At 45.0% G+C, this 24,170-nt stretch overlaps 1 protein-coding gene across 5 annotated transcripts; it reads right to left on the bottom strand.

Annotated features, from left to right (window-relative positions):
• Positions 1 to 216: 216 nt before the first annotated feature.
• On the bottom strand, positions 217 to 18,187 carry Naa60 (N-alpha-acetyltransferase 60, NatF catalytic subunit). 5 transcript variants are annotated; one of them, XM_034505142.2, is made up of 8 exons: positions 17,724 to 18,187; positions 13,768 to 13,886; positions 10,394 to 10,452; positions 8,029 to 8,144; positions 4,938 to 5,067; positions 2,266 to 2,362; positions 1,352 to 1,586; positions 217 to 379 (listed from the first exon to the last, which is right to left on the bottom strand). In XM_034505142.2, the coding sequence occupies exons 4-8, from the start codon at positions 8,136 to 8,138 to the stop codon at positions 223 to 225; spliced, it is 729 nt and encodes a 242-aa protein (XP_034361033.1). In that variant the 5' UTR covers positions 8,139 to 8,144; positions 10,394 to 10,452; positions 13,768 to 13,886; positions 17,724 to 18,187; the 3' UTR covers positions 217 to 222. The 5 variants fall into 5 exon arrangements, with proteins under 5 accessions (XP_034361033.1, XP_034361032.1, XP_076793410.1 ...); XM_034505141.2 differs by lacking the exon at positions 13,768 to 13,886; XM_076937295.1 differs by lacking the exons at positions 13,768 to 13,886; positions 17,724 to 18,187 and adding an exon at positions 10,950 to 11,044.
• Between the last annotated feature and the right edge of the window lie 5,983 nt (positions 18,188 to 24,170).

Genomic DNA, 24,170 nt, shown 5'->3' with positions numbered 1-24,170 from the left:
GCATCAGACTCCCCAGGTCCTACCTGTTCCTACCTGTTGATGACCAGTATTATACATTCTGCTCCTGAGCCAACATAGCACCGGGCCTGCAGCTGGGGCAGGCTGATGGGCCGGCAGGTGGCTACCAGCTCCTCGAAAAGGACAGCAGAAGTCAGACAGACAGGAAAATAGGTTCCACAAAGTGCTGAGGACAGAGGCCTGGTGGAGGCTGCCCCAATGGCATTACATGGTACGGCTATACTCAATGCCACCTTTGGTGGAAATGCTGGACCATGGCAAAAAGCTGCAGAGCAGGCTGTGGGCCTGGCGGTAGATCCTGTGAGGGATGGAGCACGGGCTCAGGTTGGCTAGTGCTGAGCCCAGGTGCTGGATGTAGTCTGTGGGCTCTGTCAAGGAAGATATCCCATGTGCCCCCATCTGCCTTGCCTGCATGCAGCATCCTTGGGTCTGATCAATGACCTATAGCACTGTACCCATATAGCATAATGCACTCAAGTAGAGGCCAAGGGCCTATTGAACCCTAGAGAATACTAGAAAGGCTCTTTAAATACACCATCAATTTGGGAACTACTTCACAGTGGAGCCATAGAGGACAATCATCATAAGGTAATTAACAAAGACTAGGAGTAGGATCTACAAGACAAGTCTCCCTAGTTCTGCAGAGGGCAGAGCCCACCCAACAGGATGTTTTAGCAGTGCTAGCCCTGCATGTCCACTCGTGTCTGACTTCCTTGTGAACTAGGCCTACGGAGCTTTGGAGCACCTCTTTCCTGATTTACTTTCCTCTAAAATGAATCGTTTCTATAGCACACACAGGTACATGTGATATATTTTGGGCTATTACTCTGTGTCTGTTGGGACATTTGATTTCCTTCCCACCTAACAAGGACATCATTAGTGAGGAGAATTAAGGATGAGTGGAAACATCTTGGATCATACAACTCCAAGGTCTGAACTCAAGTGTTATTCTGCCATTGTTTCCTTTCTCCTCTGCATCACAGGCTGCACAGGGGGATGCTTGTATCTGCTGTGTTTACTGCTGACCTCTAGAATAGGGTATTTTCCATACTGAGTAGATGAATTAATCCTGGACCCAGAGTGTTAAAACACTCACTCTGGGAGTGGTGAACTCCTGCTGGGCTGTAGCTGCCAGGGAGTGCCAGCCTTCCTAATGTATGCAACCAATCAGGTATACCCAACCTGCCCATACCATGAACTAATCAAGGAACAATGCTGCAAGCTAAGTCAGTGACTGTCACCTGAAGGTGGCCACAGTTCTAGCTGACTCTCTAGCCCTCTAGCCAGGAAATCATAAAGCCTTCTCCTGCTCTCTTCCAGCAATAAAGGATATAAGATGGTCCAGGGAGGGTGGCCGCCATTGATGTAGAGGACATAGGTGAAGCCATCTTTGAGGACCCCTCGAATGGAGTAGTAATAGGGCAGATAGTGATGCTGCCTAAAGTCTCTGTTTTCATAGAAGTTTATTGCTGTATTGTTGGTGGTGAGAACATGCAGGTAGATGGCTTTGCAGTGGTCCTGGGCGGTGGTTGAAATATGATCCTTTAAACTTTCTAGTAAAAGGGAACCTGGGGAAAGGAGATGAAAGTTTCCCACAGCAGGGCAGTTAAGAGGACACAGACACAGCCACAGCTTCTGGAGGACTCTAGAGGGCTACACTCCCAGATCTGAAACTAGCCTCTGGTTATCTCCCACTGTTAAAGCCCCTAAAAGATCCTAGCTAGACAGAGCCCATGAAGTGCATGCCACTGTGGGCCACAGATGTATCCTGGAGGTGCTCTGGGACCACAGTGGACATTTGCCAACCTTCAAACCGCAAATAGTGTAAACCAGAACTCAGAGAGTGTGGGAAGGGCAGGCCTGGGTAAGAAAAAGGACTGCTGCTCTCTGCCGTGCGCCCTATAGCGTAGATAGGGATTGATGACAAAGTGTCTGATGAATTCTGCAGAGTGCTGTGACTTCATTTATGTTTCTTATTCTGAACTGAGAACATCTTGCCAATACACATCACTATGTCAACAGGAGAGGTAAGGGAGGTCTATTCTCTCCTGAGGCTGTCCTAGGGATTATGGGATATGTCACTGGGATTATGGGACAGCAGGAGGACAGGATCTGGCCCCAAATAGGAATAAGGAAGAAGAGACTGAGGGTCCTCTAAGACCTCTGAAGAAGTGCCTGGCTTGGGTTACAAGGGTGTTAACTGGCTAGGGGAGGGGTGGTTTAAACCACGAACTCTTTGCTTCTTACCTATGCCGTGTTTCCTGAACTCTTTCACCACTCCCAGACTGAGGATGTATGCAACTTGTGTATCCACAGAGAAGCTGGAGGCTAGAATATCTCCATCCTAAAGAGAAAAGAGAAAATCAGGGCAACTCGGGTGCACAGGCTCAAGGCAGACCCTGTCTGGGGTCTATGAATCCGCTCTGCATATCCTGAGATGTGAAGTCACGGGGGGGGGGGGGGGGGGGAGATCAGGGAAGAACAGAGAGACAGTCCCACTGACCCACAGAAACAACTGAGTTCAGGCCCCGCTGGTAGAAGGCTGCTACAGTGCAGACACCTACAAGGAGCATCCCAGGGATGGTGGACTGGGACTTCATGCCAGAACCAGTCATTACAACAGGTTAAAAGACAATGGCTGGGAGCAGGGATGTAGCTTAACAGTAGAGTGCATGTCTGGCATACATAAGGCCATTGGTCTGATCCTAGCACCCCAAGAGAGAAACAAAAAGAATATGATTGTCCAGATGGTCACATACAGTCTGACAAGCAGTGACAACCATCATGCTGTGAGATGGTGGACTAGTGGGAAGTTGTATGACGTTTATTTGTGAGTCAGTGGAGAGGGCGCATGTGCAGCATTGCTCAAGACAACCATGGGAGCTGGTTCTCTTCCTCCTCCATGTGGGTGCTGGGAACTGAACTCAGCCTGTCTGGGTTTTACTGCTGAACCATCTTGCCAGACCAGGTGCAAAGCTTTAAAGGTTTATAGATTTATTGATTTTATGTATATGAGCACACTGTAGCTGTCTTTAGATGCACCAGAAGAGGGCATCAAACCCTATTACAAGGTGGTTGTGAGCTACCATGTGGTTGCTGGGAATTGAACTCAGGACATCTGGAAGAGCAGTCAGTGTTCTTAGCCACTGAGCCATCTCTCCAGCACCACCACCACCCCCTTTTTTTTTAAATCTTTTTTTCCCCCTACCTCTTAAGAATAAGAAAGACCTAGCATGTGTAAGGTTTTTCCTACCAAGAAAGGCCACTGGGCAACTTGGCTTTTCTGCTTCACCTACCAAGCAGCTCCTGTGTGTTAGGCATGGGCTGGGAAAGGGCTTGCTCTCTGCTCCCCACCTAGAACTCTAGATTACAGTGAACCAGGGCAAAGCAAATGTGGGGAGGGGATACATTTACTTCTCTAGTTAACAGAAGCCCTGACTAATGATGGTAAACAAAAAGATAGACAGGGAAGGGCCCCCAAGTCTTTGGAAAGGGTAAATAAAGTCACGAGACCCTCAGGCAGTGTGCATGGTGGAAGTAGACAACCACTAGAAAAAAGGCCCAGGGAGAGATCATGAGGAAACAAGGTATGGGCAGGTGAAACAGCATCAATACAAGGAAGATCCAAGGGATGCTGGCCTGTGTGTTCTCTCTCTGTCTTAGTGATGAACACTGTGAGGCAGTGGCTCAGGAAGAAGCTGAGCTAGACAAAAAAATCAAGAACTAACACCCACTCCAACCACCAAACAGTGTGCCAAGATATAAAATATGTGCACACTGGGGCAACCTTCAGTGGTCTGGATTCTTAGGAAGACATGTTTCTTCCTCTTCCTCTGGGATAGGACTCAGGGCCTCCTGTATTAGACAAGCACTCTGCCACCAAGGTGCTCCTCCAAACTCACTTCCTTCACTTCTAAAGAAAGAACCTCAAGCAGGCTGGGTATGGGGTACACATCTTGGATTCCAGCACTTGAGAGGGAGAGGCAGGTGGATCTGAGTTTCAGGCCAGCTAAGACAGTGAATCCCAGTCTAGGTAGGTAGGTAGGTAGGTAGGTAGGTAGGTAGGTAGGTAGGCAGGCAGGCAGGAAGGAAACAAACAAAGAGAGGGAGGGAAGGAGCAAGGGAGGGAGAAGAAAAAGAAAAAGAAAAAGAAAAAGAAAAAGAAACAAAGATAACCTTAAGCCAAATAAAACCATTTGCTGGTTGGTAGGATTTCCTTTCCTGAATGTGGTAAACTAAATACTGTCCCATTGCTATGACCAAAATTAACTGGAGACTCCCCACTGTCATCAACCACAAAGAACAAAGCTTTCTAGCTGCACTTAAAGTCTCCAGTCTGCACTTAAAGTTGTCACCCAAATCCTTGAGGTTTCTGAGGTAGGTAAGTCTTTGAGTAGTCCACAAAACTGAATAAAAAGAAATAACATTTTCACTAATCCCTAACTGAAACCCAGCATATTATTCCTCAACAAATTACAGCATTACTGGGGCTCCTGTAACAGCATAAATGACAGGCATCTTTGTGTCACACAGCAATGGGGCAGATTCCCAACGTGTCACTTCTGCTTGTTACTTCAAAATGCCCATCTTTATTACGTCCACTAGTGATCTTATTTATTATATTATTCCATGAACAAACATACATGCACTGGGGCTGGAGAAATAGTTTATCAGTTAAGAGCATGCTCTTGCAGAGGACCTGTGTTTAATAGTGACATCTTTCAACCACCCATGATTCTAGCTCTAGAGGGATCCTCTGGTTTTTGTGAGTATATATTCCATACAGACATACATATTTACTACTCTGACTCCTCTGGTCACAAGCTGCTGAGAACTCAGGCCAGAGCTGGCAATGTGACCCCACTGCAGTACCCCTTTTTAGCTGTCACAAGGGCCAAGCCTTTGGAGCACAGACATACCTCTTTATGTATTTTGGTCCTATTCTTTATTTCAGCTACTATCATTCCCACAATGGCACCTCTGTAGGTTGCAGCAAGGGAGAAGAACTTCTTGTTGGATGTGATATCACGATACCATGAGTCTGGGTACCTGAGGGAGAGAGCACACTCAGGTGAGTCATAGGGACTGGGGCTACCCTGCCTAACACTTACAGTCTCAAAGAAGCTACCTTGTCCACATGGGAATTTTTTATGTAAAAGATGTATGAAAGTGGAGAACCTTCCAATGAAATTGTCTCCACAGAATAGTTCCTGGAGAGACAGCACATGGCAGCCTGCTCCTTAGTGAAAGTGGAGCCCTTAGGGCCCTCAGCGACTTGTGAACACTTGGGTGGTCTGTGAGGAATTCTATGAGGGCTGATGAGGTGGTTCAGCAGGTACAGGTGTTTGCAGCCAAGCCTCAAAACTTGAGTTCAATACCCAGGACCCATATGGTGGAAGGAGAGAAACGACTACTGCAAATGGTCCTCTGTGAGTCTTTGTGGTTCAGGGAAGAGCCAAAGTTCATGGGTATGTAGACTATGGTTTACAATACCTTACTAGACATGGGTGGGGACATGACACATGACTAAGTGATAGGAGGAAAGGCTGACAGCCAGGCACCTGAGGGGTGTCAGGCCTATAACTCAATGTAGATCTACACAACCTCAGGCCATCCCTCAGCAAGGCCTCATTTCTGTGTTTACTGCACTCTTAATTTCCTGGGATTACTTTTTAGTAGTGGGTTTATTAACTTTTTTTTAAAGAAACACACACACACACACACACACACACACACACACACACACACACACACACACACACTGTAGCTGCATTCAGACACACCAGAGGAGGCCATCAGATATCGTTACAGATGGCTGTGAGCCACCATGTGGTTGTTGGGAATTGAACTCAGGACCTCTGGAAGAGCAGTCAGAGCTCTTAACCACTGAGCCATCTCCCCAGCCCAGGATTGCTAACTTGAAGGACAGTTTATGTTTTATCTTATAAAGCACTGTTAGCTCACATTCCTAAGAAGTTGGCAATTTATATTTCATGGGGGTCGCCCTTACTTTTCTGCTAGCATGGAGTAACAACAAGTGTGAGGTTAGGACTCATGAAATACCGATGACAAATAGACCTTGTTTATTTAGCCTCAATGTTTTAAAGTTCGTGTCTATTTTTCCTCACAAACAAAGCAAACCCAAAACTGTTTTTTCATTATCATAAAATAATCTAGAAATAAGGCAAGAAAAAACAGAGGAACCCACAGGTATTGATAATCCACTCCACTTAAACTGCTGACAGTAATTAATTTGGTAGTATTTTGGGAGGTAGTAAATGAACCCCCCACCCCCACCCCGCCAAAGTGAAGGTCCAGAGGTAAATCTCTCAGACCTCCTGCCTCTTGTTTCTCATTATTTCCCCTGAGGTAAGACATGTAACCTAAAATTCTACTCTAATATGGACCACAGAAACCAGAAGAATCCATTTCCTCTAAAGCCAACCTGATTTTCTGCTTAAGAGGAGGTAGCCATAAAAAAATTCTCTGTCCTGTCTTGTCTGACAGTAGATCTAATATCACTGTTAATCTTGAGGGTCAGCTTGATTAGACTGAGAAGTACAGTACATTTCTAGGTGTGTCTGAAGACATTGACAGTTTCACCATCTGCATTGGGAACCACAGGCTCCCCAGAAGTGCAGAACCATGGAAGGTGGGGCTTTGCTGCAGGAAGTGGGTCACTGAGGGCGTGCCCTTAGGGGCAACAACTTGCTTGTAGCTTTCTCTGTTACTACTCCCCTCTACTCCCTGTCCACTGTAATGTGAGCTGTCTTCGCAAACCCGCTCTGCCACAATGTGTTGAAACCTCTGAAACAGTGTGGGAAATCACTCTTGTCATCCTTAAGTTGTTTCTGTCAGGTATGTTGGTCACAGCAATGACAAAACTAACACAGTCCTCATTCCAGAAGGATCCTACCCAGTGCAAGGAAGAAGGACTGCTGCAGAGCACGTGAAGAATCTAAGCCGATGGGCCTCACTGTGTCTTCCACCTTCAATACATTAGAAGAAAATACTCTTTGTCTGACAACCTCGAAACCACAGTCCATGCTCCAATGAACCTAATTCACCATGGGCATTTCCATCCTTAATCTGAAGGCTTCCGTAACAGAAGACCCTGGTCAAATAAATTTGTTATTCTCTTCTCCTGCTAACCCTGTCTTTTATTAAAGCAGTATCAGCCATGGTTCTCATGAAGGGCAGGATCCTTCCCCTTCTTGTACAGTATAGGGAAGTTTTTATCTTCTGGATGATATTTTATCCTCTTTTATATTTTTAAATGAAAGCAGAATATGGTATGCACTGCTCGCTAGTCTCTACTCAGCTTTCACTTCATATTGGGCAAGAAAGAGGAAGGAAAGGGAGGAACTTTCAGTCAATAAATACACTTCTTTAATAGATTTTTGTTCCTGGATATCTAACAGCCCTTTTTAAAGACAGGGTCTCTCTCATACAGCCCAAGCTGGCTTCAAACTTACTATGTAGCTCAGGCTGGGCTTGAACTCCTGACCTTTTTCTGCTTACACTTCCTGAATTCTAGTATTCTAGGCATATGCCACCATAGCAGCAGCATTGATTTTTTTTTTTTTCCCGAGACAGGGTTTCTCTGTGTAGTCCTGGCTGTCCTGGAACTCACTCTGTAGCCCAGGCTGGCCTCGAACTCAGAAATCCGCCTTCCTCTGCCTCCCAAGTGCTGGGATTAAAGGCATGCGCAGCATTGATTTTTATATGTACATATCCTAATATATCTAACCAATTTTTTACATTGAAGTTGCTCCTAAATTTCCTAATTACATGCAGCAGTGGACATCTTTGTAAGTAAAATTTCTCACAGAACCTCTTACGGAAGGTGAGCAGCAGACAAAGAAGCCTGAGTTTCACTGCCTAGTTGGCCAACTTTAGATAGCTACTTTGGACCATTATGGTCCTGCCAGGCCCAGTCTTGCCTCTTTCAGTCTCCGGAATTACAGATCTGTGCATGCAGTCACTGGAAACACAGAGCCCAACACTCACTCGATGGGGAACCAGTCGCCACACAGGTGCTTCACAGTGTCTATGTCATCGTGGCAGAGGAGGCGCAGGCTGACCTCGCTGAGGGCGCTGGAAGGCACCACCTCTGTCATTCACACCTGCGGGGAGAGGAGACAGCATCACCTAGAGGCCTGCTTACCTGTTCCTCTAAATCAACCCAGGAAGTTGGTGAGGGGACATGGCTAGTGGCTTCCCATGACTGAGAGAATGCTCTTCTTGTGGTTGCCTTCACTCTGCAGATGGAGAGGAGCTCACTGCTTCTGGTCCATGTCTCTCTCCTCTCAACTGGAACAGCACCCCACTCTTCAGCTTTCCCCCAGGAGTGACCATAGCTCCTGCCTGGCTGGTCTTTTATCTCTTAACTGCTATTTTTTCAGTTGCAGGAGGCAAAATGATTCAAAGAAAGCCCTGGGCTCAGTGGCCCCTTCAGCAGCCAGGTGGGTGGAAGCCAGCAAACGATCAGATACTCAGGGCAAACAGTATTGGCAGAAGGCAGGTCACATACTGCTTCTCCCCCATGTCTAGCAAGAGAAAACTGAAAATAACTATGGGGGAAGGGAGGGCTGAGGCTCACACCCATTGGTCTCATGCATGCTTAGGCCAAGCTATGCTCCCAGTCATTTTAGTTTGAGACAAAGTCTCCCTAAGTTGTTCAGGCTGGTCTGGAACTCACTCTGGAGATCAGGTCTGGGGAAGTCAAGTGCTTAGCTCTATCAAAAGGGCAAACTGCCATTCTTTTTCTCTAAGTTGGAAGCAGGTTAATTCAAAAGAAAAGGACGTTACATTTATCCTAGCTTTCTGGGAGGAATTGTGCTATCAATCTCAAATGGCTGTGGTGAAGGATTATTTTACAGAACCACCACCAGGTAAAAATGTTGACAGACTCAGTGTCATCACTGTGGAATCTCAAGAGGAAATCTTCAAGTCCAGAAAGACTGCTCAAAGAGTAAAAGACCAGCAGGAGAGGGCCGCTGCAGGGCAGGTGGAAGGCATGGACACAAAGGACTTAGCACCCAGGCCTTAGCATGTGCAAACAAGGAGACCCGTACCATCAAGCCAATCTCTCCAGTGTCCGTGCCTCTAGCTATAACCAGTGGGATATGGCCCAAACTTTTGGGGGTTCTTCCAAAAATTGCTAGGCCTGGACCTAACCAGAGCCTTCAGACCCAACTTTCTGGTTGCATAGGCTCCTGAACATCCAGCAATAAGGTAAGTGACATTTGACAGACAGACATGTAACCTTTTACATCTGGGCTCTCCAAATGAGAGAAAAAAAAGAAAAACAAACAAAATGAAGAGAGACAGGGAGATCTAGAAGCAAACGTTGTAAACCTATACTATGAAACACTTCAGTGAGACTAAATCACGGGCTGCCTAGTGTATGGAAGTTACTATGAAACAGCTGTTAACCTCTTTAGAGGAAGTGGAGCCCCACAGGTCAAGGTCTTCTTCAGGAGACAGTGAGATATTCTGAAGTGAGCTATCCTAGTTTGTACTTTAAACGGAAGGCTTGTTTGTGTTGTTTGTTGAGGCCCATCATCCGTAGGCCTCAGGGTAGCTGTTTGCCCCAGCGTCTCAGCCATGATTTTAGGAAGATTCTAAAACCCGAGTCATGGGAAGCATCTACAAGGCAGCTCCACAACTGTCTCCTGGCCTAGGCAAGCTCCTCCCAGACAGGCTGTAAATACAATGCGCGGCACCTCCTTCACTTCAGCAGTACCTCAGTATACCTCAACCTGTGTGATACACCTCATACATCTGCCTCTGCATCTCTCCAGCACCCCTTTCCTACTCTCTGTGTCTAATTTCTACCTTGCTTGTAAAAATACTATCTGCTGCCTCCTTCCCTCCTCAGACTCCATGCCGCTCCCTGCAACACTTTCTCAGACCTTCATCTGTCTTCTGTCTACAGCAGAGGCAGGTATTATCGTAAACCTTCCCTCAAGCAAATCATGAACAAGGTATCAAAAGCTTCCCCACGTGCAAGGCAGGAATCACAGGCCCAAAGGCTCTTGATAATGTGAGATTTCACAGACACAGGGTTTATAGTTTGGAAAAGCCAACAAAGAAGAATTCTAAGTGCCTTCCTTTAGGAAAGATGGAGAAAAGGAAAACACACCAGTAACTGATTTAGGACACTGTCTAGTACATCAGCAATCTGGGCTCAGAGCCTGAAGTGTGTGTGTGGGGGTGAAGGCAGCAGCAAACACTATTCACAGCCTGTTTGTTCAAATGAGCAGCTGTCTGTGGGTGAGAAGCCATCTCCATAGCTGCCTGTCTGCTTCCAAAACTTCAGAGTAGGAAAATGAATAATTTGCAGAATGAATGACAAGAAACAAACACCCACCTCTCTATTTCCACACAGCATCCCTCTTAAAAAACAAGTCTCCGTGCTCTGAAGGGAGCCTGTAACAAATATATATTGAGTACATGAGTTGAGACACATCCCTTAATGATACAGGATTCCACCTGTAGGAGATTATAGAACTGGCACAAAAATAATAATAAAAGAATGTTACTAGTAATCAAAAAGTGGTTATGGAAGAAGGGCTGAAGAAGGGCTTAAGGGTTTTCAAAACCATACAGGATGGGGGAAATGAGAGTGTGGCCGAGTCAGCAGAATGCATGTCTATCAAGTACAAAGCCTGGGTTCAATCTTTAGTGGTGTACACTAAATACAGTCATGGCATTCAGGAGGCAAAGACAGGAGAATCAGATGTTCAAAAGCATCCTTGGCTACAGGGTGAGTTTGAGATAAGCATGCAATACATGAGAATGTTTCAAAAACAATATATACACATATGGAAGCCAGATAGAACATGAACAGCATGAGCCTGGACTTGAGAGACTCAGGCAGGATAATAGTGAGTCTGAGTCCAGAAGTAATACATAGCCAGACCTACCTCAATATATCAAATAGTATAAAGCAGTCTCCCCTGACACCAACTCCGCGTACATCTGGCTTATTAAGCTGTAGATTTGTCCACATGTTCATTACATCTCAGGTAAAAGCAGAGTCAGATAGTGAGGTCCTAAGTCCATGCCTAATCTTCTATCTCTGAGTCAAAGATTCTCTCCATTTCAAACTAAAAACCTATTTAATGATTAATTTCTCAAATTTATATGACAAAGTCAGGCTTTGATCAGGAGACTAGAGCAGAGGTCAGAAACCACTGGCCACACAGAGGATGGCACACTGGGGTATCATTTCTATACACTAAACTAGCTTACTAGAGAAATCCTGTGACAAAAGGTACATTAGACAATGTGACAAGTACTACCAACTGGTCTGGGGAGGGCACTGCTCCCCCGTCCCCTAATCACAGGGACCACAAGGACAGCAGGACCCTTCTCTGAGCACCCCCCCCCCCGGAAGTGCACCGAAATGCTCTGAGTTACAGTAGAAGCGGTCTAAATGGCGTCTATCTGTTCAGCTAGTTGGCAGCCCTTTTCATATCCACCATAGAGCTACACAAACAAGAACGGAAAGCATAGAGAGCCGGTGAGGCCAGAAGACGCAGTACACAGATATACAGTGCCGTCACTGAAGCGTTTGTACAAGTACACAGATATACAGTGCCGTCACTGAAGCGTTTGTACAAGTCTCCCGTCTTAGCTTGTTTTCTATTGCTATGATCAGACTTTATGACCAAAAGCGATCTGGAAAAGAAAAGGCTAACTTGGCTGATGCTCTGTTTCAAACAAAAGAACCCAGCACTTGGCTTAGAGGCAGAGGCTCGGAAGTTCAAGACCATTCTCGGCTGTAGACAAAGTCTGACACCAACCTGGACTACACAAGACCCTGTCGAAACAAACAAAAAGATAGGAAAATGTCTGCTTGGCATACTTCCGTAACATCAAAGCTAGACTTCCTGAAGGGTTCATGCAGCCCAAGGACTCTTCTGCTACTGTACAGAGAAGAGCTACAGGATCCTCCTGCTGGTAGAGGACCCTAGAGGGTTAGAAACCAGGTTACCTAGTTCAGGAATTTGGTTTCAGCATCTCTCACCTGCAGCCTCCCTGTGGCAGAGTTTAAAAAGTGTTTTTTCTTCCTATTCTTTCCATTTGTGTTTCTCCAGAATTTTAAAAAAATTACATGGAAGTGTAAAATTTTGTATAAACATCCACTTGATCATGAAGTCAACATTTTGGTTCAGGACCAGAGACAGGCCTGGCCTCCCAGGTGTCCACCCTACCACTGCGCCACCGCCACCACTGTCACCGCCTCTGCTGCCGCAGCAGTGGGACACCTTCACTGAACATAATCACTCCTGTCTGAATTTTCCTCAATAATTACGGCAGATGTTATGTTCTTCACAACTAGCTTTCATATTGTTTGAGCCTCTGCAATGAGTTTGGCTCATTTTATTATTAAAAATAAAGACTCTGAGTATAAAAATCGCTAACACACTTTGTATTAATCTCACAGGTTGTTTTAACTAATAATGACAAGGAAACTTTACAATGTCTTCAAATTACGAGAAGAATTAATATCCACCAAGTGCTAAAATAGACTGAGAGCGACCTTTTAAAGCCTACAAACCTCTGCACGGCATCTAGGCTCTGACGCTGGGAATAACTGTTCTAAGCACAGATTAAAGTTGTAAAGAGGCAACAAGGAGGCCCTTGGAGGTGGGCCTTGCAGAAACATCTTAAAGGGCTCTTGTGTAAGCAGCAAAATACAAACACTGGTGCTTATACAAAATTCAAAATTAAAAACTTTTCAAATGTTAAGGTAACCATCTCATAAAAGGCTTAAAAGCAAACAAAACTCTCTATGTTTAGAAGGAGAGGGATGTGGTTTTTTTTGGGGGGTGGGTGGGTGGGGTTTCGAGACAGGGTTTCTCTGTGTAGCCCTGGCTGTCCTGGAACTCACTTTGTAGACCAGGCTGGCCTCAAACTCAGAAATCCGCCTGCCTCTGCCTCCCAAGTGCTGGGATTAAAGGCGTGCGCCACCACTGCCCCGGTGAGAGGGATGTTCTTAAATGACATGCTAAGATGCATGGGTTGCAGATGCTGCTCACTGCTGAAGCACTCACCTGGTGTGTACAAGGCCCTAGGCTCCATCCCTACCACTGCAAAAGAAAAAAAGAAAGCAAAGCCAGGGGCTGGAGAGCTGGCTCAGTGGTTAGGAGGACTGACTGCTCTTCCAGAGGACCCTGGTTCAGTTCCCAGCACCCACACATTGGCTTACAACCACCCTTACTTAAATCCAGTTCCAGAGGCTCGATGCCCTCTTCTGACCAGCGATACACAGACATACACTCAGGCACACACAGGCACACACAGGCACACACACACACACACACACACACACACACACACTAAATACTCTCTTAAAAGAAAAGAAAAAATACAACAGAAGGCAGAAATGTAAAATCCTGTACTCATTCCACCTCCACACAACTGTTACTAGTTTCTTTCAGGTCCTATGAGGGAAATGACTTTATATCAGGAACGGTTGCCTGGTAAGCAGCTGATGGGCTGTATGTGTACCTAGACTGCACTCATTGGCTAGGCAGAGCAGTTTCTGTATGCACTTCAATGAAAGGTTAAAAGGAGAGGCCAGAGGATAAGCCAGAGAATTGCTGGTTGGGAGGAGCAGCAAGGCCATGGGGTGAGTCACTTATGAACAGCACAGCATTCTGGGAAACCCTATGGCATCAACATTTTCCAGGAAAGAACCCCTTTCAGTACTTAGAGAAAAAAAAAATCACCCACCTATTTCCAAGCCTTTGTGCCCAAATCAACCCCGTTTCTGGAACAAATGGGAAAAATGTCTTTCTGAGGCAGTCTCGCTAGCACACTCTATGCTAGTCAGCACAGGTCAGCATCAAACTCTTGAAAGGAAGAAGGAAAGAAAAGGATTCACCTTTATTGTATGTATGTGGGTATTTTGCTAACATGTATGTCTGTGCACTGCATCAGGGCTAGAAAAGGGCACTGGATGCTCTGGAACTGGAGTTACAGATGGATGCATGAACTAGCATGTGGGTGCCCCCATCCAGTGGGGTCCTCTGCAAGAACAGCAAGCACTCTTAACTACTGAGCCACATCTCCACCGCAGCATCAAACTCTCAATCCTCCAGCCTGAGCCTGAACAGGGTTGGGATTACAGGCACAGCATCACACCAGCTTCACTGGATTTATCGCAAAGATTTACTTATTATTGTGTGAATGCCTGCTTGTTTGTACTCTATCAGGGTGCCTGGTACCCATGGGGTCCAGAAGAGGCTGTTAGGTTCCCTGGAGCTGGGGTTTTATTTAGGTGGCTGTGAGTAGCCCCTGTAGATTAGGAACCAAACCCAAGCCCTCTGAAAGAAAAGCAAGCATTCTTAACTGCAAGCCATCTCCCCAGTCCTTACATTCCATTTCATTTTTTTTTTTTTTTTTTTTTTTTGGTTTTTCGAGACAGGGTTTCTCTGTGTAGCCTTGGCTGTCCTGGAACTCACTCGGTAGACCAGGCTGGCCTCGAACTCAGAAATCCACCTGCCTCTGCCTCCCAAGTGCTGGGATTAAAGGCGTGCGCCACCACTGCCCGGCCCATTTTTTTTAAGTAACAATAACTATTCCACAAAAATCAATCAATCGATCGATCAAGCTGGGAGCTTTGAAAACCAGTTTATTTGCTTGGGAGAAGGCTTTGCCCATGCTTACATGAAAATTCATTATATCTATCTATCTCAGGCTGGTTTCAGACTTACGACAATCTTCCTGCCTCTGCCTCCTGAGTGCTGGGATTAGAAGTGTGTGCAATTATGCTCTAAAAATAGTCTTTTAAAGTAACAAAATACCTTTCATCTTCTTATGGAAACAAAGGGAACAAGAACTGTCTCCACTATTTGTTCTTTGTCTTTATTCACCACCACCTCCTCCTCCTTGCAACTCGGAATTTGTGTTTGACATTTATTTCTAGCATCAGTGCCCAAAATGCCACTATTCCTAGGGTACTGGGTTTAAAAGGCAATGTTACAAGTCTATTTTAGGATAAAATAGGTAGTCCTCTACTTACAGTTCAAAGAAACATTTGAAAATCTGGATGCTGCAACACAACCGATCCTTATCTTTTGCCCCAAAGACAAGGTCTATGTAGCCTTCACCTTTCTGGAACTCACTACACAGACTAGGCTGGTTTTGAACTCACAGAGATCCACTAGCCTCTGTTCCTCAAATCCTGGGACCACGGTGTGCACCAGCACACCTGGCTGAATCCCACCATCATTTTGAGGGTGCGTGGTCTCTCCTGGCAAAGTGGACACTGACTGAGGTAAAGACATGAAAAGGGGTCGGAGCCAAGACGGGACAGTTAGCTACCACTTACTGTCACATTCCCGGCCATTGAAGCTTGGAGCCATGGCTATGACCAATTAACAGCATGAGTTATCTGGGTTTCAGATAGACCCTCAACCATCCAGCCAGTCAGCCTCCAGACACCAGGATGATGTACAGGAAAGGCAGTCTGCCCTGAAGTTCCAAAAGTTACAACCATTTGCTGAATCAAATTCAGAACTGGGCCTGCACCAGACCCATCACCTCCAGCACCACTTTGTAGATCAGTATTTTACCTGAAAGCATTTCACACCACTTAGGCAGAACCTGCTCCAGTACAGTCCATACCCTGGCCTGGCCTGCTGCAGAGGTATACCAAGGTGTCAAAACCCTTCCAGGAGGCAGTGAAAATGAGGCATACACACGGAGGAGCCATCACTTCTGAGAAGACAGCCTGGGAAGCAGCAGATTAAGTACATGGGACCACCATCTTATTTGAGCAAAGAGACATTCCTCGCCTAGAACTCAAGTTCTAAGGACTCCTGTCTCCATCTGTCTCTTCCCTGTGACTTCAGTGTAGGACTCTGTCCACCTGAGTTTCTCCACACTGCACTAAGAGGTACGCGGAGGCACCGCAGTCTCTACTCTCGAGCACTCCTTGGTCACTGACAACCTCTGCGACCTGGTCTTGGTTCAGGACTATCTTTAATCCCTCAGATCTGACATTCAGAAATCTTCCATTCTGGTCAGAAGCATGTTGTTGCTATGCAACTTGGACAAGTCAAATCTAGAGATACTTTCCACACTGTGTGGGTGTGGTCAAACAGTGACAAAATCTCTTCAAGTTACAATGGAAAAAGGCTAAAGATAGTGAGGAAGGACGGGACACACAGACTTAAACCAACAAACAAACCAACAAACCAACAAACCAACAAACCAACAAACCAACAAACCAACAAACCAACAGTGTGTGTTTTATGCTGGTGCTGCTGTGCTGACACCAGTCCAGACTTAATTTTGTGACAAGTTGTAACAATTTTCATGGAAACCCAGCCCAGGAAGCCTGCTGTGGGGCTGTCTAGGTCTGTAAGATGAAATTCTAGCAAATTACAACCTGTTTGAGGAGCCAATGCAAACCCCACTCTCAAGGGGTTTATGTCCTGCATATTACTTTTGTGGTATACAAAAACCCTAAGAGGAGATGTGTTGACTTCCGCTCCCTGCCATGACCAGTACACTATGTTGGAACTATGGCCCTTCAGAATCTTCTAGTCTTTAATCCTATCTGTACTCTAACTAGCAGCTCACTGGTGGGTGTATCACTCTGTGTGTGCTTATATGCTGTCTTTGTCCCAGACCTTCCTCTTCCTGACATTTCGGCTGGTAACAAGGTCACAGGCCTTCTAAAACTCTCCTCCATGTCACATGGTTATGTGGACTCAAGTCTTTGCATAGATCATTTCTGGAGTAACATGACTTTGCCTGCTGGGTCACACAAGCCAGCAAACAAGCCAAGACTAATTCAGGGGTTTTATGTTTCCAGTACTTTGAAAAAGGAAAGGTTCTGTGGCAACTTTCTTAATTAGCACTCCAGACACCACAGGGACCACATTGTTAGGCTGTTATTCTCTTCTTTCAAGATCAAAGGGTGACAAGAATGACCCAAAAGCACATGGCTCTGGGACTTGGCAGAGTTAAGAGATCAATAAAGGAGCTAAAGTTTATGTTCACTGCAGCCTGGCTCCCCAAGCCTTGGGTTCTGACATCAGCGAGGCAGGCAGGCATTTGCTGGAGGTTCAGGAAAGGCCCAGAGAACCCTCTCCACAGCTACAGCCCAATTTTCTCAGAAGACAACAGCACTGGCCATAGATCCCATAGATCCCCTTTTCTTCTTGTCAAGTTTTTTTTTTTTTCTTTTCTTTTTTCCAATTTAGAAGAAATAAGCCAGAGTCGATTATGGGGGTTAGCTTAGCTTCCATGTGCCGGAATACCAAAAGTAACTGCTGGAACGGAAAGACGCGCCCGACCTAAAGCAGGGTCCTCGGCTTTGCAAAAAGTCGACAATTACCCCCCAGCGCAACAAGTCCCTCAAGAGAAGCTGGCGCTAGAAGAGTCGACCAGACCCCTCGCCCTCCAACAAAACCAGAGGATGCTCCTTTCCATCTTCCAATTCCTGCAATTACTGGCTGAGGGTCCCCAGAATGGCCAATTCCCGACGCCCCACCGCGCCCCTTGCCGCCGCCGCCACGGAAACAGAGAGGGCGCCAAGAAGCGCGCCCGCGCGGGGTTGGGTAAGGGGCGCGCTCTGCTGGAAACCCGGCCTCCCACGGCCGGCCAGTGCCCTCCGGGTGCGACAACGACCTCCCCACCGCCCCGACTTGCATCCGCCGAGGCCCTGGCTGCCTCACCTCGGACGGGAGCCGGCAGCAGAGGACGGCGTCGCAAGGCTCAGCGCATCCTGGAGGAGCCGGGAAGCCGGACCTGGGACTGCGGGGTCCCCCGCGACAGATTATGTAACCGGCAGGGGCCGCAGCCGGGACAGGGAAGGCGGCCCCGCGGCACTTCCGCCTCTCGTACGCTGCCGGCGGCGCAGCCAAAAAGATCATTGGTTGCTGCGCCATGTAGCACCGCCCTCTCTGACGACGACGCCACCATCTTGGGAGCGGGCAAGCCTCCGGCCGCTGGCAGGGCCCACTCCCGAAGCTGCCCGCACCGGCTGCGGAAGCTCAAGTCCTCTGCGAGCGGCCCAGCCGCCCTTGCGTGCGTGCGTGGACGCCGGCGGGGGCCCGAGGTTTCTGCGCTTTCCGCGATCAAGCCGGTCAGAGGAGCCCGGAGGCCTCCCTGGTCTTGAGACTCACGACTGCGCCGCTGGCCTGCTCTTCCTCGGCTGGAGGTTAGTAGAACCGGCGCTGGTTGCTAGAAGCCCTGACTCAATGGCACCGCCCCGCGCTCGCGCTGACAGCCACAGAAGGGTGGTCCTGAGCTATCACTGCAATGGGCAAGTGACTGTGGCCTTCAGGGCGGGGTGAGGGTGGGAGTTTTATATCCAGATGTAATTCAGAGATAATTCAGTTCTTGTTACCAGAGAAAGCTTGTTGACCAACAGTTTGTCCTTTGCTTTCAGACACCTAAAATGATCCATATAACAAACAAAAACCAGAATATATAGTCAAGGGCTCAAACAACCTTAAAAAAAGATGTAATTAATATCAAAGATATACATTAATACATTTTTTGTGCCACAAACTGTGTAAAACATCACTGTCTTAGAAACATCAAAGCCATATTCTTTTAACATTTTTGAAAAGTAAGGTGTACTTCAATTTTAGAATTTTGGGGTTGGGTATGTAGCAAAATGGTAGATAGAGGGCTGCCAACCTAGTGCATGGGGCTGGCTGGGTTCCATCCTCGGCATGATACAAACCAACCATATAGTTAACGATCTTGCTTATTAAGTATGATGTGTATTTGCTAGCAGAATCTATGTAAAGCAACCTTTATTTATATATTTCTCTTTGTGTCAGTATTATTTGTTAATTTTTAAGGAAGAATGGAAAAATCACTCGGACAAAATGACATATAATTTACAACCCTAGACTAACATCTGCTTCATGCTACTGTATGCAAACAGCTGTAACAAGCATACAGGCATTTTGGGCATTTAATACAATTATACTTTGTGTGTCATTACTGAAATTATTTCTAATTAAACTTGCTGCAGATTGATCTTGGTGTGTTGGCACACACCTGTAATCCTAGCACAGAAAAGGCTGAAGCAAGAGGGAATGTGATATATGCAACTTGAGCCACATTCTTGAAAAAAATTGCTAAAATATCAATGATATACCTATGTTAAGTGTATACTCCATTATTCAAATGTTCAGATTTGAAATTTCAAAGTAAAAGGGTGAGGCTATGAAAAGGAAATAGCCTGTTCTCCACTCCCCTGCATCTACATGCTACAACATAGTGGTAAACCTATTCACTGACAGAGGAGAGGCCAAACCCTACCTGCATCCTCATTATATCATGTAGGCTGGGGTTTAGCATTAGCATCACCTCGGGGCTTCTCAGTCTCTCAATCAGGATTTGCATTTAACTCAGAATCGGCATCCAACAGGATTCCCCAGTGAATGGAAAGGACAGTAAAGACTGTGAAGCACATTATGAGTGATGACAAAGTAAAGACATTTCCAGGGTCTTAAAAGAAACTTGCAAAGCCTTGGCTACACAAATGTGAAGAATTCAAAACTGTCTGGTGAGATCCTGTCTTGTCTGTATGCAGGCCCAAATTTGTATGGGCACACGTGTGTGCAAGTGCATGTGCACATGTGGAGGCTCAGGGTTAATGTCAGATGTCTTCCTTGGTGGCTCTCCACGATCTTTACTGAAGCAGGGCCCCTTGATGAAACCAGAGTTCACCAATCCCAGCTAAACCACCTAGCTGGCCTGCCACAGGGATTCCCTGTCTCCACTCCCCATGTGCTGGGATTACAGGAGACCACCATGTCTGCCCAGCTTTGATGTGAGCTCCAGGGACCCAAATTCCACTTCTCACACTTGGGCAGCAAGTGTTTGATTCACTGTGCCTTCTCTTGGCCCTAAAACCACCATTTTAAACACAGATGAGGAGATGGTTGCTGTTTTCCTGGAGTTCCCTATGCATTAGATATTGTTAAGCAACTCTCACTTGTTCTCAGGACAAGGTGGGCATTGTGGTGTTATACAGTGACAGGAAAGGTAGCCGACCCCTAAAAGACAAAACAAAAGCTACTCACTCCTGTATGTGTGTCCTTAACCTGAGTTAAGTTCAAAAGTCATCCCTACAAGGGTTAGTCAACATTAATGTCACCCTGCCCTGCCACACTGATTAGCTCAGCTAACCCTAGCCTAAGCAGGGCAGGGTGGGGACAGGCGTCTTCAGGTCACTGAGACTGATCTGAATCAGCACAGTGCAGTACTGACTGAGCATCCAGGACTCTTCTCTGCCTCCTAGTTTCATTATCTTTTGATGTGTTTTATCATATCTCGTCTCCTTTACTTAACAGGCTATAGCTTTGTAATGACCACCCATTCCCTCCCCCAGCCTACTGATTAAGTTTGCTACAGCGTGAACAAAGCTGCCTCTCTCCCCTTTGGTTTGTTTCATTGGGGGCCCCTGTGCTGGCTTACTCATGGCCCCTTTCACCTTCTGGCTTTTGGTCAAACAGATTGCTAAAGGTACTGCAGTGGGGGCAAGCTGGGGACACCAAGCTGAAGTCCTAAGAATCTCCAAAGTCTGGATCTCTCCAGGAACTGAGGCATGTTAAATATTCTCCCTGGTCCTCTTCTTCATGGTCTTCATGCTCTATCTGGCCCAGCATTAATATATGTGTATAATTTAATATATAAATTTAATGTATTTAAAGTATATATCATTATATTATGCAATAATTAATTTATATACATTTATTGTATATAAATATATGTGATATTTAATATATAATTAATATATAAAATATATTTATATATTAATAAGATTATATATTATATAATTAAAATAACTTAAGACTGGTGTGGTCTGGCTGGTGGTACAGGCCTTTAATCCTAGTACTCAGGAGGTAGAGACCACCAGATATCTGTGAATTTAAGACCAACCTGGTTTTCAAACTGAGTTCCAGGATACTGAGCCAGTGCTGCATAGTGAAACACATCAAAAAGAGAGATGGAGACTAGTATGGTGGTATATACCTATAATCCCTGCATTCAGAAGTTTGAGGCAGCAGGATGAGTTTGAGGCAAACCATATATAGCAAGACACATAGCAAGAGCAAATCTCTCTCTCTGCCCTTTGACACACAAGTACATTTTTTCAATTATAAAAGCAGTCCATGTGAGCTAGGCATAGTGGCACACACCTTTAATCCCAGCACTTAAGAGGCAGAATGCAGGTAATTAATTTATACACATATATTAATTTATATATTAATCAAGATTATATTTTGTTATGTAGTAAATATTAATATACTTATATATTAATTTATATACATATACATGTATATGTATACATTTGTAAATATATACAAATATATGTATACATATATATAAATTATGTATACATAAATTATATATACATATAATTTACAAATGTATACATATATATAAACATATAAATATATTAATATTTAATATATAACAAAAATATAAGCTTGATTAATATCTTCAGATCTTTCAGAAAGACACTTGACTAGAGAGAAAACTTTCATTCATATAGATTTTACTACTACCATTGATATGTTAAAGGTGAAAATGGAAAATCTTGCAAATCATGGACTTTTTTAGATTTTGTGTCTGTGTGTTTATGTACATATATGTACATGGGAGAATATGTAAGTGTTTTTTTTGTTTGTTTTAGAGATTATAAACTTGGGTTTATAGTTATGTCACAGTTACTTAATACACTAATAAATAATATAATTGTATATTAATAGAGAAAAATCCATCCATTTATAATAAAAGCTCAGCAGAATGAGTGTTCTGCTATTACAATGTATTGGGCATCATCTCAAGGGAAATACAGTGTCATAGGAAGTAGATTTGGATTAATTTAAACTGCATATATTAGGTATCCAGGGATATGTTCAGAAAGGAAGCATAATTGATAGTGGGGAAAGGAGAAAATGATTCAGTTAAAACAAATGAGACAAAGATGGTAGTAGAAAATAGCAAGACAATAGTAAACAGTGTTACAGATGTCAGGAAGTGGTCTGAAAAGTGTCAACAAGTAATGTTTGTCTTGTTTTTTTTAGACACATCTCATGGTAGCTCAGGCTGTCCTCAAACTATGGAATTGAGGCTGACCTTGAATTCCTGTTTTTCTACCTTCACCTCCGAATGCTTCAGTTAGCAGAGGGCATGTATCACTGCCATGTATGTGGTGCTGGGGTGCTGGGGACCAAACCATGTTTGGCAAGTACTCTACTAACTCATTTTCCCTTCTTTGTTTACCTTATACTTTTTAATTTCTACTTTCAGCAAGCTCTAAACGAACTTTCATGTTTCATATTTCTTGGTCCACTTGTTTAGCTTGGTAGTTAGCGCCTACCAGAGCTGAGGGCAATGTTGACTCCAGCCATCTCAGGGCTATCCTTTTCTCTGGTTAGATGCTAAACTATTGCTCTAGGCATAGTCTCTGGACACTGGAATTTGCTCATCTCTTTATAATAATCCAACAGGGTTCAACAGAACCATACATCTGTATTAGGAGATTCTTAGCCCAAATGAGACATCTATGATAAAGAATAGCAAGCACAAGACAATAGGAGACAGATGATCACATGAGTGGCATCAAGATGTGATGTCCGTGCCTCTCTTTAGGATTATGTACTGCTCTTCAGTATCTGAAGTGGTCTAGGTCTGTAGGGAAGTTTGTTCTTACTCTTCCACGGGTCACTGAAGCATTTGCTTTTTACCCTTTAGGAGGCCTTTAAGCAGCCTCTTTAGTAATCATTTCCAGAGAACTTAGATAACAATGGATAGCTTGTCCTTGTGATAAATGCTACTGACCCGTCATACTTTCTACTTTCGTTTCCCAGAGTTTTTATTTTATACAGTTAGATGGTTAGAGCATGTTAGATCCTTCTCTCAGTGACTACTGTATTGATGCATGATAGGCCAAACCATAATGAATCTTTATTCTTGATAAATTTGGGATGGGTCCATTACACAAAAAACAGTAGCATGCAGTATCTATAGTCCATTGGCATCATCAACGCGTTTAGTAGAAACATTGGGGCCTTTATTGTTGCCACTAAGCCACAAAATTAGCACAATTGCTTTACTTTTTAATTGTTTTGTTAGATTCTGGTATTGGCAGTTGAAACTATTCTGACATTCTGTCAAATCCCACTACTCTTCAACTCAAATGTTTTAATAACCATGCAGCCAATCCCTGAGTAACATGATATTAGTGTAACAAATATGTTGACACTGGGTGGGATGGCCTCAACTTTAATCCCAGCACTTGGGTGTCGAAGCAAATGGTGTCTTCTGTGTTGGAGGCCAGGCTGGTCTACATAGTTAGCTCTGGAGCAGCCAAGGGTATAGAGTAAGACCCCATCTCTAATGAAAGAGAGACCTGGGGCTTATTTAGAAATTTCAAGGTGCTGATCCTGTTTGTTGCCCCCCCCCCTCCCTTTCATAAGCTGGCAATTCTTTTCACTTAACTTCTTATAATGTTTTAAATTACCCTCTATATTATCAAAGAGAGGCATTATGGGCTCTTTGCAGCTGAGGAAAGCAAAGTTAAAAGGTGTCCAAATGTGGGTCTGTGTCCAGCTACTAAGGGATACTGAGGCAAGACCTTAAATGCAGGGCTTATTGGGCTACACAGTGAGTTCTGGGTTAGCTTGGGTCAACCTCGTTTTAAAATTAAAGTTCAAAAAAAGGATAGGGGTCTGAGTACAGCTCAGTGGTAGAAAGTCTACTGTGTGAAGCCATAGGATCACCCTCAGTACCACAAAGGGGGGAAAATGGCACGATCATTCAGTTAGGGAAAGTTCTAGAAAGAGCTCGACTTTATGATTTTGAATCTTCAGTTTGCTGCTCAGTGTTGGTTACAAGAGACATATGCCACCGGGACAAATCCAGACATCCTGCGAAGGAAATCAGCGATCTATCCCGGCTCCACGTCCCCTATGGGTTCCAATGGGTTGAACTACACCTGTCGGGTGCAGTGCCTCATGCCCCTAGCTTTGGGCATACTTTGGAGTCGGACACGAGCAACCAGGCTAACCTAGCCTGAACTTGTGATTGCACAAGATAACCTCTTACATACCGTGGCCCCACAATGCATCCGAGACACAGGGCTCGGGCCC

Source organism: Arvicanthis niloticus, chromosome 6, assembly GCF_011762505.2.
Source record: "Arvicanthis niloticus isolate mArvNil1 chromosome 6, mArvNil1.pat.X, whole genome shotgun sequence".
NCBI lineage: Eukaryota > Metazoa > Chordata > Mammalia > Rodentia > Muridae > Arvicanthis > Arvicanthis niloticus.
This window is presented reverse-complemented; position numbering and strand designations above follow the sequence as displayed.

Excerpts from the sequence above, each read along its gene's own strand:
- Naa60 (XM_034505142.2), bottom strand. The coding sequence starts at position 8,138 with ATGACAGAGGTGGTGCCTTCCAGCGCCCTCAGCGAGGTCAGCCTGCGC. Across the intron at positions 2,363-4,937 it reads GGACCAAAATACATAAAGAG|GATGGAGATATTCTAGCCTC; the intron begins GTATGTCTGTGC and ends TTTTCTCTTTAG. Across the intron at positions 1,587-2,265 it reads GTTCAGGAAACACGGCATAG|GTTCCCTTTTACTAGAAAGT; the intron begins GTAAGAAGCAAA and ends TCCTTTCCCCAG.